A 21,434-nucleotide genomic window follows, 5' to 3' on the forward strand; every position below is an offset into this window, starting at 1 on the left:
ATATATGTATGTATGTATGTATATATAGGCTAGGCGAAGGTAAATATGTCCGTGTGTGTGTGTATACACATTCAGATATTTCATTCTGGCCATGAAGTGTGTGTGTGTATGTATTTTATTTATTAGTTGAAACTGATTCGTCACTCAAAGTGGATTACTTATAAAAGTAGTACTCAATGCAAAATTTCGAGTGTAGTGTTACATAGTGCAAAACTATATATATATATATGTTATATTGTTATTATTTGTATATTCTCCCATATATATATATATATATATATATATATATATATATATATATATATATATATATATATATATATATATATATAATTATCTGCGTAGTCATTCTGCTACCTAGAAACGGCAGCTAAATCTCCCTCGAACCACATCCTAACATCTTAAAAAAAGAAAAAAGGTGGCGGGGGAAGTAGACTTGACTTAACGTAATCTTTATACTGATTGTAAGGTTGGCTTGTTTGATCGCAAGGCTTGACCTGAGGCTTTTAAACACCACCAACCACCAATTCTTGCTTCGTAAATGTCTTTATATATTTTCATATGTATAATGCGACTTGGTATATTTGTGTGGAAGGTGTCTTTTCCCCCTTTGCTTCGCTACCAACTTCGCCAAGTCTTTTGTTCGGTGTAAAGAACATGGCGGATAGTTTTTGGTTTTAGGATGGAAGTGTCGTCGTCTCGGCTCGTCTCGTCTCTTTTGGTCTCTCTTTTTCTTCGTCTTGCTCGCTGCTGAAAACATTTGGCTCTCTTTCCATTTATTACTGCTGAAATATATTATTATTATTTGCGTTCACACACTCATCGCAGCTCTTAATGTTTTTGCATTGTTGAATATAAAACATTTCATTGTGACTCAGGACGGAGTGAAGAATTTACTTTCTGCTTCTTCCTGAAAATATTAAATTAAAGAAATAAAACAAAAGACGAGGCTGTCGTATATTTTTCTTAGTTTAATTGTATATACAACATATCTTTATACACGCTTTATTCTATATCAGATTGTGGGTATAACATTTTTTAAATATTATAGTGTAGGTGTATGTTTCACATTGTAAGTCGTTTGTGTATTGTATACACACTGTAACGAGTATATATTATATATTGCAAGTAGTGTGTGTGTATATATATATATATATATATATATATATATATATACACACACACACAGAGAAAATACATAAACTCTGTACCTCTGTGTGTATGTGTTGTATGTGCACCCACAAATCTTTGGTTCTTAGTTTCGAATGAAATAAAAATGTGCCCGGGAAAAAATATGATACAAAAATAATTATCTTGACTTTTTAGACAATCGCTTCATTTGAATGGAAATGTTCGTTCTTTTTTTCTTTTCTTTTATTTACTGAAAATCTCAGAAGCGTTTCTCAGGAATAAAATATAAGAATTCGCAAAAACAAAAACAAAAAAAACAGTCTAAATACTTCCAACTTTGTGCGTGTATAATATAGATATGTGTGTGTGTATATATATATATATATATATATATATATATATATATATGCGTACCCTTTAAACTTTGGCTCCTTCTCCCCTTTCTATCTTTTGTCTCTCTCTGGTGTCCTTCATTTTGTATAGTTTAGGGATGGATCTCATTTTTCTCTCATTGCTGTGATTTACGATATTATATAATTAGTTGTAATGGTTTTAATATCGATATTTTACCTGCTCTTCTCGAAATATGTGTGTGTGTGTGTATATTTCTAGATGGCTGTGTGGTAAAAAGTCTGCTTCCCAACCACACGGTTTCCTGTTCAGTCCCTCTGTGTCTATTGAAGTACCTTGGGGGTATTTGATATTCTTAGTTTTTTTCTCTCAGAAGTTAAAAAGAACAAATTTCAGAAAATTACTCAACATTTTCCTCGTAAAGATGTATCCCTTTGCAAAACTAGTCTGTAATTTCGAACACACATGCACCCACTATTATATATTAAGATATATGTTAATATTATATATATATGTAGGTAAAAATTGAACTTTAACACAAATGCTGTTAAATTTTTACCTGATACGAAAAGTTATTGTTTTATAAAATCATTTTAATGTCCACCTTTCAATGCTTGTATTGATCGAGCAGAATTCCTTGAAGCAGATGTTTTTTTTTTATGGCCAGATCCCTTTCTTGTTGCCAACCCACACCTATTTGTAAGCATGGTAACATTTCCCTATGGTTAGGAATATGTCTTGTGGATTGGGAACAAACAGAGACACGCTCACTTAACATTCTAATTAGCAGAACTCACTCAAGGGCTAGGAGTTTTATTAATGGCATTTTAAGGGTCCATACATGAAACTTTTGGCCCTCGAGTCACTAAGTAACATCTGCCAATTAATTTTCGAGCGAGATCGTTGCCAGTGCCCCTGGACTGGCTCTTGTGCAGGTGGCACATAAACTACACCATTTTGAGTGTGGCCGTTGCCAGTACCGCCTGACTGGCCTTCGTGCGGGTGACACGTAAAAGCACCCACTACACTCTGAGTGGTTGGCGTTAAGAAGGGCATCCAGCTGTAGAAACTCTGCCAAATCAGATTGGAACCTGGTGTTGCCATCCGGTTTCACCAGTCCTCAGTCAAATTGTCCAACCCATGCTAGCATGGAAAGCGGACGTTAAACAACGACGACGATGATGATGATGATCATATATAATATACGCACATACAGATATGACTAGTTGAGAGGCTTGCTTCTCAACTATGTAATGTTTGGTTCAGTCCTATTGCAGAGCACGTTGGATAAATGGTTTTTATACCCCCAGGCCAGCTAAAGCCTTGTAAGTAGATCTGATAGATGGAAACTGAAAGAAGCCTGTCATACATTTGTGCTTGTGTGTGGAGGGGATGTATGTGTCTACTCACGCCCAGACATTATACATGATGGTTGTAAATGAGTGTCTGTCATACAAGTGAGGGTTGGTGACAGAAAGGGCATGCAACCACAGGAATTCTCTACCTCAAGATCCATGCAAGCATGAAAAAGTGGATATTAAAATGATGATAAATGATACATGTATGTTATTAATGTTTGTTTTTATGTCAAGTTCATCATCATCATCAATAAAAAAAAAACTGTTTAACATTAAACTGGAGGATCAATTCATACTTTTAGTAGATTATTTGTTCATTAAATTTTTTCTGGGAAAATTACATATATCTGCTTTAATAGTTAGTCATTTGTGTAATTACTCAAGGATATCAACCCAGTTCAGTTTGGTATTATTTGTCAACACCTCGTGGGTTAGTAACATTTTTATCAAAAAGAGTAATTTTAATGTTCATATTAGGCAACGCCATATCATTTTTTGATGTTTATGGTGTCTACGGTTATATGTGAAATGAAATGGTCCCTGGGCTTCTGTTAATTTTAGGATGCAACTGATCTAACCATTTGCTGTATTACTTCAGTAAATTAGTCAAGCACTTGAGGGTTCATCATTCAGAAGAATATATAAACCAGACAGACTTGGTACTAACCAGGAAATGAGGTAGGCATGGAAATAGTAACACTCCTGATACACTGATGGTCAGGAAGATCTGGACAGAAGCCAGAGGTACAGGACAATCCAGAGAAGGAAGTTAGGGAAGTAAAAAAAAACTTAGATGTAACTTCAAAGAAACAACATGTCTAGTGATGAGGTGGAGATTGACTTACAACATACTGGAGCTGAGTTACAATTGACAGGCTTAATTCTTGTAAATTCTATATCAAAGCCTGTCACTTAACACTTGTTTTTGTTGAAGGGCTATTAGTTTACCTCTCTGTTGTTGTCTTTTGTTGGCACTTTCTATCTATTATGGGTAGTCAAGTCTCAGCAGCTAGTGGTTTGTGAATTCAATTTGTTTGATGTTTAACAACTTGATCAATTATGGTGTCACAACCCCATTTGTTCATTTTTGGTGGTTTATTGGTGTAAATAGTGAACTTATTGAACCTTGCTACATTTTGGTCTCCCTTATTTCCTTCACTCACTTTCGTTTGTAAGTGGCTTCCATCTTTGTAACAGCAGCATTGCTATGCCATTATTTGTATAATGGACTGTTTAAGAAACTCTTTTGGATGAAGGGTCTACTATCTTTACAAATGTATGTTGCTATGCATTGCACTGAAATGTAAGTAGTTAGGATATTTTATATCCCAGTACATCTTCATCCTCTGGGTCATTTCTGAACTTTTTGTTAATTAGTGCAGATAATTATTCTTCAATTCAAAACTCCACTGGAAATTGTCTTGTTCTGCATCTTTGCAAAAGTTGACTCCCATTTTCTGCTTAGCCATGGCATGTATAATATTTGTGTTATTTAGTTCAGTCTTACTGCTTGATAACTGATATAGTCTTCAGGAAACATTTTTTGCATTTATTCAAAGATAACCATTTTCTTTTTCTTATCCAGGCTTTTATTTGTGGCAAAAGTTTAAAGAATAGTATTCAGTACATAAAATGTAGATAGTTGGATAGTTCCCTCTGTTGATATGACCAATGTATTACTATGTGATTTAGATCAAGTACTGGAAGTCATGTTTGCAGAAACATGCACCAACATGTTTTTGTCTTTATATAGATTGATATAAAGAAGCATTTATAGGTAAGGGCATAGCTGTGTACTAAAATTTACTTTGTAACCATTTAAGTTTCAAGCTCTATCTTACTGTGTGGCACTTAGGACGAGTGTCTTCTTTTAAAGCTGTGGACTGAACAATATCATGTCAGTGAAATTGGTTACAACTGCACAGAAGCTTGTCATGTGAATGTGTGTGTGTGGGCATGTTTCCCTCGTGTCTGCATTGACACTGTTTGGGTAATAGTGATACATTTGCATTTCCAGCAGAGTAAAAAACAAGGGTTGGCAACAGGAGGAGCATCTGACGAGAATAGTGCCTCAATAAGTGATGATATCTTTTACATGTTCCTGTCATCAGATTGTGGCCATGGGGCACTGCCTCAAAGAATTTTAGTTGAATGAATTGACCCCAGTACTTTAAAGCCTGATACTTATTCTACTGGTCCCTTTTATTATTTATTACACACACACACACACACACACACACATGACAGGCTACTTTCAGTTTCCGTCTACCAAATCCACTAAAGGCTTTGGTTGGCCAAGGCTTTTAATAAAAGACTCTTGCCCAAGATTCCATGCAGTGGGGCTGAATCTGGAACCATGTAATTAGGAAGCAAAATTCTTACCACATAGCCACCTGTGATAGTTTGGTTATCTGTTTGTTTGTGCCTAGTTGCCTTCTACATCTGTTAGCGAATCTTCATGAAACTTTTTATACATGTTAAACTAACATCCAATTTGTTACTAGGCTCATTACAGTTTAGGCCAGGGCCCCTAGAAAGAGTCCCATCTATTTTCCTTTAAAAGCCAAGGGGAAATAACCCTTTCATTTTTCTTTATTTTTCTCTTTTGCCCACTAGTCATTTCTCCCTCCATTTATTAGAGAAGCAGTATCATTAGAGTGATCGGTTGCCAGTGGTTACGATGTATGAATACATGTGCATTCTACATTAAGTGAACTTTCTTACAAGAAGTTGTTAAATTTAATGACATTTCATAGACCTACCTAAGATCTTTCATTTAAAACAAATTTGAGTAAAATCTTACCATGGGTTATGGAGATATCAATGCCACAACTTACTTGCAAATTTTACCATTGATGTACTGTTTCCATGGCGACTATGCAAAATTTTTTCAAACTATTACATTTTATTTGATATAAATCAAGTTGAGTATGTTTATTTTCTAGTATTTGAACTGTTAGGGTTATTTTTGCACTGTGCCCAGAGCAACTCTTAAACAAGCAGGTAGTATTTTCCTCAACAATAAGATCCACTTATTTCAGTTAGTGACTTATTCACGAATATCCCATGAATGACAATGCCTTTCATGTCACTTCAGCCAATTGACAGGTGCTGCATGAAGAACTTTCCAGAGTTTACTTACTTTGAATTGTTATAATCTCATATCCAGTTTGCCTGTTATTACATAACATACTTCACGATTTTGGTATACATACCTTATTGGTATTTCCTCCTAAGTTCTATATACTCTGGGAATGCATCGAAGCCCTTTTCAGGGCTACTTTATTTGAATTCTTACTATCGGCTAACTGATTTACATGTTATTACATAACTGACTTCATGATTTTGGTATTCATGACTTATTGGGATTTCCTAAAAACAAGATCCTATGTAAGATAGTTCAGTATTCTCTGTAAATGCACAAAAGGCTGTTTTATGAGCTGCATACTTAGTATTGTTGCTATTGGATTAGCAAAACAATTATGAGAACGAGACCAGGAGATAAGCCCTACTTTTCCGGGAATTACCGAGTAAGGCAGATAGTTATATATCAATTTTTTATACAATTTCTTTTTCTTTAAATGATGGAATGATACAATAATGGAAATATTAAATTGTGAATTGAATGTTACGTTAACAATTTTGCTGCTGAGTATTCTATTCCTTCTTCACCAATTTTGATGCAGTGTGTAGAGGCTCCTTAGTTTGCTCAACTGTTTGGTCCCAAGTAAATCCTAATCAAACGAATATCCAAAGTTACTCATCCTGCCTTTTTGTTTAGTGGACTACACTATAGTCTTTATTTAACATGGCTGCTTGTGATTTATAGGAAATTAAGCTGTTATTTCCTAGAAGATTGAACGACTGCATATAGACTCCTTTGTCATATGTATTTATACTTGGTGTGGTTTAAGTTTTGAATTCAGATAATCTCTGTTTATATTTCTTATTCTTGTTCATGCTGGCCATCAGTTTATCTCTTAACCATCACCTGTTTATTGATTTATTCACCATTTGGTTTGAAACATTTTTATATGCACTGTTGTGGAGTTCTTGACCTCTGGTTAGGTCTACATACAAAACCCATCAATCTTAAAGTTTACGTTAATAAATTAAAGCACTCCATAATTTTATCTAAGAAAGAAATTAGTTGACTAAATACTTCCAAATTACGGATTAATTTCAATATTAATTGAAACCTGGCCAATCAATTTCAGTATAAATATAATCACAAATTGTTTATGCAGTTTTGATATATACTGTTTGTAAGCAATAGTTTCATTGTTTTTCTTGTCATTTCTTTTATCTATTTTTAATGTACAAAACATAAACAAGCAAAGACTTTCAAGATTAAAAGAACTGAAAGTACAATGACCTTTGTGTTGCAATAATAAAAGAAAATAGAGAAAATTATTGATTAGTTTTAAGTGATATCATCGTAAATTATGTATGCATGCCAAGTTACATATGTTATTGCAAGTTTAACTTCCATCTGATATGTTAAATCAAACCTCGTTTTAATCTGCCCAAAACATCCTGGATTTTTCCTGTAGATAACTTAAGTATTAAAGAATAACTAAGCTTTTGTTTTTAATGTTTGTGTTGTGGTCTGTTCCCATGTTAGACCTATAATGAAAAATAAATTTCCACATCCTTCACCGTTCCATCTATTTTGTAGGCAGTGAATCCAGGACAATATTATCCAATGTGTTGTTTTTTTTTCTTTTACCCTTTAGCATTTGAATCAGCCATTATCTGACCCAAATATTTTACCTGTTTTATTTTCAAACCAACCAGATGTGGCCTCTTAACATCTATCTACTTCACAATGTCATTCTAAAAATATAGTCACATCAAAATCTCAAAGCTACGAGATAATGCATGATTAATTCAAAACAACATGGATTAATAGATGTTATATTTGACCTAGTAACTGAATGCTGAAGGGTTAACTTGATATGATGTAATTTGAGTGAGATTTGGCTGCTAGTTTTAGTAGCAACTCTTTCATCAGAAGTAAATATTTGGTTTCCTATAAAGCAACAAGACATAAATGTAAAACAAAAATGTCTTGTTATCAGTATTGTGTTGTATTTAATGAAGCCTCTTTTTTGAATATTGTTAACATTTTTTTTCTTGGTTTGCTTGTGATCTTGGAGTTAGTCAGTCCATGCCATCTATATAATAGACTTTATTCGCTTTGAAAATGTTGTGGCCAATTTATTTCTCTAAAATGACTGAATAAATGTTCCTAGCTATAATGATTGAATGATATTGTCAACTGTATTTAGAGCTGAGGTGTCTTCTTTTAACTACTAACGCAGTGGTTCTCATAAGGACAAATACCAGCTCCCCACTCTTTAGTGAAAACTTTTGGCATTTCCATCTTTATTAACAAGAAATCAATTTGCCCATCTTTTCAACCCCATTCTCCCCTAACATGAGAAATACTGCTCTGAAGTCTTGATTGATCACCAACTTGGTTACAGTTGTATCCCAGATTTATTGTTTTCAAGATGAATGTTTATTCATCAGATCAGAAACAATTTTTTATAACCTCAGAATATGGTAACTGTATTTCACAAAGACTGCTAGATTTTTGTTTTATTGATAAAGAATTAATTTGCCTTACTGCTTGAGTATATATTTTCTATCAACAGTTGGTAAGCTAGGTTCAGGATTTGGTAAGCCAGGTTCACTTTTTTTAAAAATCTTCCCTCCTTTGTATTTTGAATGCAAGAAAATTGACTAGTTCTGTTTGAATAAAGTAGAACTAAAGCTGCTATATATAATCTTGACCTGGATCGGATACAAGAATGTTAATTTTGTCAAATGTTTAAAGTGTCTTACACTACTGCACCTGATGATTCCACTTGAAAGAATTTGTGGAATTGGTGTTGAGAATATTGAATTTTCTTCATTTATTTCGTTAAATGAATTGCATTTGAGTTGCTATGAATTGAGTATTCATAGAAATGAAATTGTTAACCTGATCTGAATATTGAAAACCTGTTCCCTGTATTGCATAACATGAAAAGCAATAATGTTGTCTCATTATATAAAGTGAATACATCTGATTGAATTGATCTAATCAATAAAAAAATAACCACAGATTCTTCAGGAAGTCTTAGAATTAATTAAATTCATTAAGGCAAAGAGACGTGGTACCAATAACATTTTCAGTCCTTCCTGTATTTGGTGTTTGGAATAACAGGACGGGCTTAGTTGGTTGTTCAGTTTGAACAAGAGTTGAAGGGACATAGTTCTGGAGAGGAGGAGACATTGGATGGAGTTATTAGCAGAGGCCTGAGAAATAAATATAAGTTCATTACAATAAAATAAGTTACATAGGTAAAATATTGCTCATTTATATAGATGTATGTAAAATATCTATTTAACCAAAAGGATTTTAAAATCTGTTATATCCTTTATTTTGAACTGCATCAGAGATTAGAAAATTACTATTTTTAAATCTCACAACGAGAGATATTCAGCAACAGTACTTTAGAGTAAAGATTTTTGCCAACATAACATGGCAGTCCTGGTTTGTCACTTCAATATAAAATAAAATTCCACAACAATTTGGCTTACACTGACTGTATGTTGTGTGCTTTCAGTTAATGTAAGAAACACATTCTTTGAATTACAAAAAAATGCAGTTGGTCAATGGCACCGTGAATTGAGGAATCAGTTAAAGGTTTTGTGTACCAACTCCACATCCCTACTAAATAGAAAACTGTGTATAATAAGTTTAATATAAGTTTTTAATCTTGCTTACATCTAGTTCATTTACTATTCTGCAAGTATCTCTCTTAACATAACATTTCTGCTTTTTAGAACTGATTCTTCAGAAATTCAAGATGGTTATCAATTCCAAGATTCAAATTCACATACCATTCCTTCATTTTTTCCACCCAGAAGTTCTAAACTGAATTAATTATGTAATTTACTGTAAATTAATTTAGTGTTAAATATGTGCAATGAAAATTACATGTCACGTCTGGTTTAACGATTTCAACACTGATTTTATTTTCTGCTCATTATTTATAATTTTGAATCATTAAAGTATGAATCACAGAAATTGTTTCTTAATTGAAATACTGTCTGATTTACTTCAGCTGTGAATTGTCAGGCACATGCTTGTAAATAGACAAAAGTCTTGGGAGTGAAATTTGTTAAGATGGTAACTGTGGAAGTCTGCCTGACAGGCTGGGAGTGTGAGGATGACACTTGATGCACAGTATGACCCTGTCCCCTTGACTGTAAATAGATAAGTTCACTTAGTAATTTAGGGAGAAAATTGAATGCCAGAAGGCAGTGGTATACCAGCATATAATATGTGGTATACCAGTATACCACTGGTATACCAGTGGTATAATATGTCAGAAAAATCTTCAGTATGTGGCTCTGTTACAGGGTCACCAAAGTCAGCTTTGATTGAAAGTTTTATCCAATTAGACACAATAGCTGTCCTTAAATCTCATACATAGTTGAAATATTACCCCTGTATATATTGTTGTCATAGAGTTTATAATTTTGAATTGGGGCATCTTAAAAGAATCAGGTCACAAGTTACTTTTTGATTAGTTAACAAGATCTTTTCATCACTTCAAACCTGCCACCCTATGCCTTTTGTTGCTCATAAAATAGACATTAAAATCCCGTATTTTATTTGTAATCTTTTTCTGGTATCAAGTGGAATAGTTTTTTTTTTTTTTATGTCTGTAGCATAAAGTATCCCCAGTTATAGTATTCTATTATTCTCTTGTTCTGCTGCTATTAAGATTGTTTTGGACCTAGTCTTCACTGTTAAGTAGCACTCCAGGAATCTGATAGAGAACCATTTATTAAATTAAAAGTAGTGTAAACAGAGAATAATACTAAGCTGATAACTCTTTCTTTGGTTAATCAGTTGTCAGTAGTAGTAGCAGTAGCAGCAGTTGAGGGAGAAGTTTATGTCGACTAATGGAATCTCACTATGAAATCTGTTAATTGTTGGCAGTATGGTGCTTACTATAAAATGTGAGGACTGGTATTTTGTAATGAGGGATAGGTTGTGTATAAGTTGGGAGGATAGTTCTGACAAGCCAAAAGTAACTAGGGTAAAACAAAAAAATGTTTTGGATGTGATGAAACCAAATCATGAGACTTATATGAGGTTGGTGGGGCAGTTATAATCCATTTATGACTGTAAGGAAATACAATTTTTTTTTTTTTATTTTAAATAATCAGTAGGCGCAGGAGTGGCTGTGTGGTAAGTAGCTTGCTTACCAACCACATGGTTCTGGGTTCATTCCCACTGCGTGGCACCTTGGGCAAGTGTCTTCTACTATAGTCTCGGGCCGACAAAAACCTTGTGAGTGGATTTGGTAGACGTAAAACTGAAAGAAGCCCATCGTATATATGTATATATATATGTGTGTTTGTGTGTCTGTGTTTGTCCCCCACAACATCATTTGACAACCGATGCTGGTGTGTTTACGTCCCCATAACTTGGCGGTTCAGCAAAAGAGACCGATAGAATAAGTACTAGGCTTCCAAAGAATAAGTTCTGGGATCGATTTGCTTGACTAAAGGCGGTGCTCCAGCATGGCCACAGTCAAATGACTGAAGCAAGTAAAAGAGAGTAAAGAGGAGTTTAGAGAAATTTAGTAAACTCATTTATGAAGCTGGTGTTTTAAACAATTTTAATTGGAAGGTTTTGGTTTAGATATGAATACTTTAAAATGGGTAGTTTTTGTATAAAAGAACAAGAGGCAGTGTTAGATAGGTTCAACTCAAAAGAATCATTAGAACTTAAGCTAAAAGGTTTGATAGTTTAGTAGAGCACTGAAAATAGTTGCATAAGATAATTTTGTTGATCTTTCTTGGTTGCCATTAGAAAAGTAGGACGTTTTTACATTTGCCTTGTAGGTTATCTAATTTCTATGGAATAATAGATACTAGAAATGTGATACTTTTCAAGTGATTTGAATTCCTCACAAAAGCCAATCTTACAAAAACCGTCTTTGATTGGTTTTGTACCAGTTGCAAGAGAATACGAAGAATATTAATGACTTATTTAGATTTTCTTTTAACCATATGTATTGTGCAGCTTTGTTGTTCCTCTGATGAAGGACTACGTGTAAACGAGTAAGCTTTGGCAAAAAACATGTTCAGGCAAAGGTGCATTGGGTTTAACTTAGATGAAACTATAAGTGAAACAATCGGACCCACTGTGTTGGTTAGTGATTAAACTACTGTAAATATAAGATTTATAAATGTTAATTACTCTGAACTTTATTAATGATGTTAATGCTCTAGATGCTTCTATTGATTAGAAGTAAAAAAAAAAAAAGAGAACTGCAGTTTTCAAAATTTTATTTTTAAGGCATACACAGGAATTTAATATTGTTACATATTATGGTGTAGGCATGGCTGTTTTGTAAGAAGTTTCCTTTCTAACCACATGGTTCTGGGGTCAGTCTCTCTGCATGGCATCTTGGGCAAGTGTATTCTATTATAGCCCTAGGCCAACCATAGCTTTATGAGTGGATTTGGTTGAAGGAAACTGAAAAAAAGCCTGTTGTATGTATATATATGAATATGTGCACGTTTGTGAGTATGTCTGTCTGTTTGTGCTTCCTTGTTTTGATATTTCAGTATAGTTGTAAATGTGTGCCATTGTCACACAAGCAGTGTCATTCATTTCCAACATTCCTTGAAAACATGTCTGGTCATGGGGAAATATGACTTTGCTTGGAAACAAGGGAGGGTTGGTGACAGGAGGGCATCCAGCTCAAGAAATCTGCTTCTACTAAACTCTGTCCAACCCATGCAAACATAGAAAAGTGGATGTTAAATGATGATAATGATTATTCTCATGTAGCAGGTTGTAGTGTGAAAATGATTTAAAAAAGATTCTCTGTTTTTGATGAATATGTGTGAAATTAATTAATTTTAATTGTTATAATTTTCATATAATAAAGAGGTGAGCAAATACTGGAGGAAAGCTGTAAAGTTCATAAATTTGGATCAGTTTGTTTGTTGTGGGGAGACAAGAATCACACTGTTTTGAGCAAAGTTTTTCATTGGAATAAGGAACTTTGGTAAAGGGCTTTACTCACAATATCAAGCTTCTGGTCTTCTAAAGTATACAAACTTCACCATGCATGGTAGAATAAGCAGAAGATTCTTCACCTTTTGAGTTTAATATCAATGAAACAACTCATTTTAGTAACAGTATGTTCCTCTCCTTTATGTCATAACTCATTTCTTCTCTGCATTGCACAAAAATTTATTTTACTTTACAAATTTTATCTGCTCTGCTGCTCAAACTATTTGAAAATTAAAACTAGTTCTCCCTTCTTCCCTTAAAATATAAACTTTTCCCTTTGTATTCAGTATTGTTTTAATGTAATTCCAAAATCTATTTTTGTTTTTGTTTTTTTCTCTTAAAGGTACTGATATATCTAATGGTGAGGAAGTGGCAATCAAATTAGAATGTGTGAAAACAAAACACCCACAGCTACACATAGAAAGCAAAATCTACAAAATGATGCAAGGTGGAGGTAAGAGGAAATTCTGTCATTTCATACATTGTTGAATATTCCACACACACAAACGTTCTGGTATTTGGACTGTTGATCTCCATAGTAAGCTGATAATTCTTGTATTGTGAAAGTGGTTACCAAGAACAGATCTAAGGTGATTAGAACCAAAGATAAAACTAGAATTATTCAAAAGACAGCATCACCAGAGAAATAGGTATATCATTACTGTTAATTAAAAGTGTTTCAGCAATGGCCATCCTGTCAGATTTTCACATACAGTATGTCTAGCACAACATTATCCATTGCATCCTTTATTTCTTAAGTGAAGGTGCGTGGCTGAGTGGTTAGGGGATTCAGCTCATGATTGTTAGGTCGTGAGTTCAATTCCCGGCAATGCGTGGTGTCCTTCAGCAAAACACTTTATTTCACGTTGCTCCAGTCCACTCAGCTGGCAAAAATGAGTTGTACCTGTAATTACAAAGGGGCTGGCCTTGTCACGCTATGTGTCAGGCTGAGTCTCCCTGAGAACTACGTTAGGGGTACACGTGTCTGTGGATTGCCCAGTCACTTGCACGTTAATTTCACAAGGTGGCTGTTCCGTTGATCGTATCAGCTGGGACCCTCGTCGTCGTAACTGACTGAGTGCTCCTATTTCTTAAGATAATAGGGTGTGGCCATGTTTAAAATATAGACAGGAAATCTAATTTGTGGTTGTCATCCAATTAAAAGATGTAATATGGATCTAATATCCTGACTGGTGATTGCAGCTGGCTGTGAGTAACTAAGGGCTGCTGGTATTGTTTCTGGAAAGCAGCGACCAGCATATTTATTACATGTCATTAAATTTGATCTATTTTATAGTTTGTAGAGTGTGTATTATAAGATATACACTAGAAATTGCATTAAAAAAAATGATAGTTCAATCTGATGTATGTGGAATGCAGACATTAAAGTATAACGAAGTACTAAGTAGTAAATACATAAACTGTCTCCCAAGTAATGTGGTATTGAAGCACAGAAATAGGCTGTCGTCTCACCTGATACCAGGAGATGACAATAGTCCTTTTTGATTCTAATTTTGAGGAAAAGGGGCAAGCCAATACCATTGACCCCAATACTTTATTGACCTGAAAGGATTAAAGGCTGAGTTAAACTTTGCAAGGTTTGAACTTATATTGCAAAGAGCTGGGAAGCCTTTTTCTCGCTCTCTGAGGATTTCTGCCAGTTTGTCACATTATTGAATGGAGTACTATTGAAAATACATTTGATGATTGTTGGACCAAACTGAAGCACAATAGTGAAGCTAGCGATAGCAGCAGGGAAAAGATGCTACAGTATTAAGATGACTAGTTCTGAAAGATTTTTATCACTAGTTTATCAATATCTATGAAATGACATGTAAAATTCAGAATTTGATTGGTGTTTAGAAACTTATCAGTGCTTTATAACATACAGAAGTAGAGCTAATACGTTAGAGTTGGTCCCCTGTTGAGTGTTTAAGAGGTGAAATTCCTTTTGGTTGATCATGAGATAAAGCTCAATGATTTTCAAATAATCTAGATTTTATATAATTGCTCTATAACTATAGTTATACATTAGTCTATGTTGTTTTCATGACATTTTAGTGAACTATCTCCTGATGTCGGGAACTTTTACTGTGTCTGCTGGATTTTTGTCTTTTGTTTTTTTCACCAGCAGCACTAGTGAAGTTGCCTTGTGGCTTATGTTTGGCAGTGAGAATGAGGAAGGGACGGTTCAAAGGAAGGACCCAGTTGTCTGTCAGCTTTCCATTAACTTAGATCTTTCATTCAGTATGTATTCATTACATTAACCCTTTAGCATTCAGATAACTCTGTCAAATGTAATGCTTATTTATTCACATTAGCTTCACATTATTCACAGGGACATTGTAGGGTATGTGTGAGAGGCCAGATAAGCCTAGTTTAAATGCTAAAGGGTTAGACACACATACCAGCCAAGCTGGCTGGCTTAAGTACATTGCTAATTGCTCAGGTACCAAGCTGCTTTAATTTATTTGTATCTAACCTTGCACATTCAATGGATCATATTTTATCTTTTTCTCTTTTCCCCAGCCACTGTTGGTCTCCTTTGTTCATCATCCTTACATATTTCACTGTTATATGGTGTCTTATATTGTCTGCCTTTCTTACAGCAAAACCTTTCAACACCATTGGAAGAGACAATTCTCTGGACTTTGTCCCAGTCAGTTTTTATCCTAGTGGCTCTATATATATATATATATATATATATATATATATATATATATATATATATATATATATATATATATGCTACATTCTAACTAGCAGAATTTATCTTTGTCTTCTTGTAAGCCATTTGTGTTAACCAGAGTTTTTATTTCAAGCCTTCCCTTGCTACCCGCATCTCTATTAAACTCTGCTGTATCTGGTGCATTTACAATTATTGTTTTCAACCAGTCTGCAAGAAATCCTAATGTATTTTTCATTAAAATTTCTTTCATTGAATACAGCACTGAGATCCTGCCAACTCTCATCTGTATTGATTGAACAAACCTTATTGTTACAGCTATTGTTTTTTTGTTTGTTTTTCTTCTCTGGTCTCTTTTAATGATTTGTGTTAATATTTACCTGTTGTCTTTTGGAATCTATTCTGTTTGATAATACTAGAGGTAGTTACAATTAGCAAACATGTATATTGTATGTGTGCTTTTGCAAAAATATGTTTCATATGCAGCTGAATGAAACTCAAGTCATGAGTTTGAACGCGCACGCACACACACACACACACACCTGGTCTGAAGAGGAATAATTGCCCATAGGATCCTCAAAAGCTCAAGAAATGTGGTTTGATGCACGAGATCATTTTTCAGTGACTTAAAGATGTGAAATATTTCAATGTCTAAATTAAGCAGAATGTGAATAGTTAAGTAGCTAGTCGTAGGAAGGTCATCTAACTGTAAAATAACCACTCCAATTATATTTTTGGTTATTATGATTTTTGGTAATACTTATGAAATTTGCCTATTATTACCTCAGTTGATTTCCTTTTTACTATTGTGAAGTGAAAGAGAAGTCATGTCACAAAATTAATGCTGAAATTATCTGTTGCTCCATAGTAAAAGGTTTCAATCCTTGGTCATGTCTTTAGTAGTTCTAGAATCTGAACTTTACAGTCATTGCTTTTCATCCTTTCAGGGTCGATAAATTAAGTACCAGTTGTGTACTGGGCTCAATCTAATCAACTGGCCCTCTCCCCCAAAATTTCAGGCCTAGTGCTTAGAGTAGAAAAGATTATTATTGTTGTTGTTGTTATTATTTCTTTTGGCTAAATTAATATTGGAACAATGAACCTTGTCTAATACTTCAACCTTGCGTCTATTCTGCCTGTACCTGAGTCAAGTATTTCTCTATAATGTTTATGAATTTTTATGATTATTTTAGATGCTATTGTCTTTATATTAGTATAAATCTTGTTTCATATCTTAGCAATATTGAAATTTCATATCAAATGTTCTGTTAGAACTTTAACTCCATATTTATTTTGAATTGCATTTCTTTTTTAGACCTATCTAGTTGTGTCAGCAGTTTTGAAATAGTATTATGTCAGTTGTTTTTTTTAATTTTTAATAGATAAATGAAATGTTCAAGTGTAACAGCTTGAGATATACTACATTTTAATATATATTTAATGTTGCTTAATGATTATTTCCAAGTTGCTTGGAATAGTTCAGATTTTAAAGTTTTAGATGAATGGTAATCTATACATTAAAATCAACACGGTTTAATTGTCTTCTCTGCTTAATATTAAATGTACCAATTATATTTTTTGTAAGTTGAAGTCCATATAGCAGAAGTGAGCTAAAACATTAAAATTTAGTGCACAACAGAGTTCAAGGTCAGTCTGTTAAACACTGATGGTGATAGGGTTTTATTTGTTCTTTTTTTCTTTTCTTTTTTTTTTCAATATATGTGGTCTGATCAATAAGTATCTGGACTGTTGCTATAGTAACGAAGCTAAAGCACGCAGAGTGAAGCTGCTTGGCACAGACTGACCTTGAACTCTGTTGTGCATGTGCACTAAATTTTACTGTTTTAGCTCACTTCTGCTGTTTATTAGCAGTGCTTGGAAGGAAAGTGTGTAGTATGTAATTGTCACATTGACCATGACACAAAAAGTTGAGTAGAGAATCTGCATCAAATTTTGCCAAAAGCTTGGCGATACCTGCTCAGAGACCTTTGCAAGTTTTAAAAAAGTTTTCATCGTTCTCAACACGATCAAGGAAATCTTGTGCCACTGAAACCTGAGTGTCTTTTTGGTCAGCTGAAAGCAGTTTTGGCAGACATGTATCTCATATCCAAGCCTCCAGAGATAATGGACTGAACTGAACCGTAGCTAATCTGCACACCCTCTGATAACTCGTGGATGGGGATTTGACAATTTCTCCTCACAGCTGCATGCATATCTGATGTTTTTCAGTTCTGCTGGTTGTGGGTCTCCCAGAAAATTTGTCATTATCGACATTTTTTTCAGCCATCTTGGAAACATCTGAACCACTCATACACTTGTGTGTGGTTCATACACTTTCTGCAACTTTGCATAGGCCTCTGAGCAGGTATTGCCATGACAACTTTCTCTGTCATGGTCAGTGTGATGATCACCCGCTACACACCTTCCTTCCAAGCACTGCTGTAAATAGCCGAAGTGAGCTAGAACATTAAAACTTAATGCGCATGCACTGCAGAGTTCAAGGTCAATCTGTGCCAAGTGGTTTCACTCTGCGTGCTTCAGTTTCGTTATGGCAACAGTCTGGATACTTATTGATAAGACCTCGTATTATCATGTAATTAGCTATGTTGTCATCATTTCTATAATAAAATCTTTTATAATTGTACTTTTACTTCCTGATCAGTGATAAACTATTAAGCATTTTATTCTATTTTTAAACAATTGACACACTCTGCTTCAGATATTTCTAAATCTTAGAAACAGATCTTTGTTATAAGAATATAAATTTCTGTTATTATTTTCAGTGTGTCTGATTCTGGATTTTTTTATTTTTTTATGTTGCAATAAAACATACTAGTTGTACTGATCCATTAGTCATCAGCTGTTTAGTCAGCTAGTCTATGAAATACAGTCCTGTAAAACTTGTTTGTTATGCTAAGCATCAGTACTTGCTACCACTTTCACTGCAATGGATTTGTCATCTGAAACCGGGATAATCTTCCTCTTGTTCAATCTATACACTTCAGTTATGGCTTTGTTCACAGTTCAGGGTTATTGAGGTTGTTAGATATGTAATTGTGTAGTTTAACGTAGCAATGATTCCAACAGATTTTATCATTGCCCGTTTCTCCTTGTTTTATTTTCCTTTTGATAAAAAATTTGGATTTGAAGGAGATCTGGCTGCTATTTCTTGCAGGTTGAATGCTATGTTTGCAGTATATGCATAAGTTACTAAAAGTTTTGACATAATTTCAGTTAGATATTGCACTGTTTCTGTTGGTGAAACAAAGGTTGACTATCAATTACTGTTTAAAAATTTTAGTGATTTGTTTGATTTAAAAAAAAATTTTTTATCTTCCAACATATTGTGTAAGTTTACTCTTGTCAAGAGTCCATTTGATTCATTTTGTTTATTTATGGACTAAAGTTATAAAATGAACAAAGCAGATGTTTTAGAACAGTAGTTAACACTCACTGACCAGTGAAATTAGAAGTAGGTGTGATAGTTGTTTACAATTGAAAGGTTTTATGCACCATAAGGGCACACATAGTACAATGTCTGTTGGTAGGATTCTTGTTCAGAAGTCCAGTACTTTTTTAACAGTGAACCAATATAACATTTATTTTAAATAGACCATATTTTATCTGTATATTTATTATTTGAAAGGTCACAAGGTCAGAGATCAATACTCTCAATGTTGTCATAAAGTAATTCAATGTAAAATAAGGATTTTGATGTCAATTTTTTTTTTAGATGTCTAAAATTAAATTATTTTTATTACCTTCAAAATTCAAAAGTAAAATGGAAAAGATTTATCATTTTTTTGCTATTTTTTTTTTAATTAAGCCTTGTTTGTTTGTTAATTTTTTTTTATTATCAAACCTTTTTATTTATCTATTTCATTTAAGCTGATTTTTGTACCAACTAGACTAAAGTTAATAAGGGTAAATGGTGGAACTAATCTTGATCAACTTGAAAATTATTAATGATGATTTGACATAAGGTTGATGAGCAGATGATTACAGGAGTCTAATGAAACTCAGGATAGTGTCACTCTATTCATGAATAAACTGCAGCCCATGGGAGTTTTTGAATGGCATGCCTAATGAAAAATTATCTTCACTTTTTTTAGTAGTGCAACATGCCTGATGATGGAGTCATGTCTCCTGTGATCCACTTCTGAAAAAAGGTTGCCTATTGTTCTGACCAAACTTCACAATAAAACAACCATGTCCACACAAAGTACTGTTGATGTTGTGAAGCCCCAGGTCAATTCTATGATTGAAGGCTTTCCAACTGTTACCATTCGGTTAGATTTCCAAAGTAATTCAACCAGGACTACATTATTCACTGTGTCTTCAAGAAAGTAGAGTGTGATTTGAGAGACATTCTAGCAGCTTGAGTTGCTGTATAGTCTTCTTTGTGGGTTTGGCAAAACACTTTTATAGTTCAATTAATTAATAACTTGTTCAACGAAGAAAAGGCTCTCTTAATGTTGTTTCATACATGATGGTCCCTCATAAACTACCCCACAAATATTAGATTATTGGGGGAGGTAGTCTATGAAAAACGTGGGTTATTGAATGCAAACAAAAATGTTATTGTCAGGCCATCACTGATTTGTTGACCAACAGCTCGTTAATCATTGCTAACCAGATTACAAATGGAAGGTTTTGTAGCTTTGTTCATCCATTTATTCCACTTAATGTCTGTTTTTTTCCGTGGCCTTAGATGGGAGGTAATGAAAACAGTATTTTGACAGCTGGATGCTTTTCTGGTTGCCAACCCTTACCTGTTTTTCAAGCTATGGGAGTTGTTTTTTATTCCCAAGAAACTCGATAACACAGAACTAGCAGACAGGAAACGTCAATGACCATCAGCTCAGCCACAAATAGTGACGTCACTAATTGTGGCCATAGTGCAGCATAGTTTATTAACCTTTGCACACACACAGCTTCTTTCAGTTTCTGTCTACCAAATGCCTTTATTAAGCATTGGATGGCCTGGGGTTTTAGTGGAGGGCACTTTGTTGTAGGTGCTGCAAAGTGAGACTGACCCCGGAGCCACATTGTTGAGAAGCAAACTTCTTAATCACACGGCCCTGCCTGTATCCTCATACAAGAACTGAATATTGGTTATGAAAATTTTGTTTTGTATTTGGTTTGCAAGATTCTTTATGTGAATTTGTGTGTCCACTTTCCCCAGACATAGTAAAAGATTATGAAAATATTTATTTATCAAATATGAATTAAATTGATGTTTTACTTCCTTGTAATAAAAGATTTGTTAAAGTAGTTTTGATACAAAGAATTTGGAAAACAAAAATTGTAAATTGTTTGAAAACCAAGCAATAAATCTGTTTAATTTTGACTCTGATTACATCATTTACTTGTGTGACAATTGTGAATTATTTTATTATATAGTCATACCTAAGGTAGCAGCCTGGCAGAGCTGTTAGCATGCTGGACGAAATGCCAAGTAGCATTTCTTCCAGCTTTTTGTTCTGAGTTCAAATTTTGCTGTGGTTGAGTTTGTCTTTTATCCTTTCGGGGTCAATAAAATGTGAAATATTGGTGTTGATGTAATTCACTCCCCCACAATCCCAGCCCTCAACTTTCAGACCTTGTGCCTATATCAGAAACAATTATACAGACATATGTGATTGATTCTAGCAGAGGCTCTAAATATATATTTTGTAATTCTAAAAACTATATAGTTTTTGTCTTTGATAATTGATTTTATTGTAAAAAGTTCTCAAACTGAATTGGAGTATTAAATTTATTTATTTTTTTTATGTCAGAATTTTAAATGTAAAGACATTGTTTTGAACTT

At 33.9% G+C, this 21,434-nt stretch overlaps 1 protein-coding gene across 4 annotated transcripts in view; it reads left to right on the top strand.

Moving 5' to 3' along the window:
- Positions 1-21,434, top strand: part of LOC106874451 (casein kinase I) — a 94,541-nt gene that overhangs the window by 35,161 nt on the left and 37,946 nt on the right. For all 4 annotated transcript variants that reach the window (XM_014922187.2, XM_014922186.2, XM_014922189.2 and 1 more), the window contains exon 3: positions 13,280-13,390. In XM_014922187.2, the coding sequence (XP_014777673.1) occupies positions 13,280-13,390 (111 nt within the window). The remainder of the gene's footprint in view (positions 1-13,279; positions 13,391-21,434) is intronic.

This window comes from Octopus bimaculoides, chromosome 22 (genome assembly GCF_001194135.2).
Source record: "Octopus bimaculoides isolate UCB-OBI-ISO-001 chromosome 22, ASM119413v2, whole genome shotgun sequence".
Lineage (NCBI taxonomy): Eukaryota > Metazoa > Mollusca > Cephalopoda > Octopoda > Octopodidae > Octopus > Octopus bimaculoides.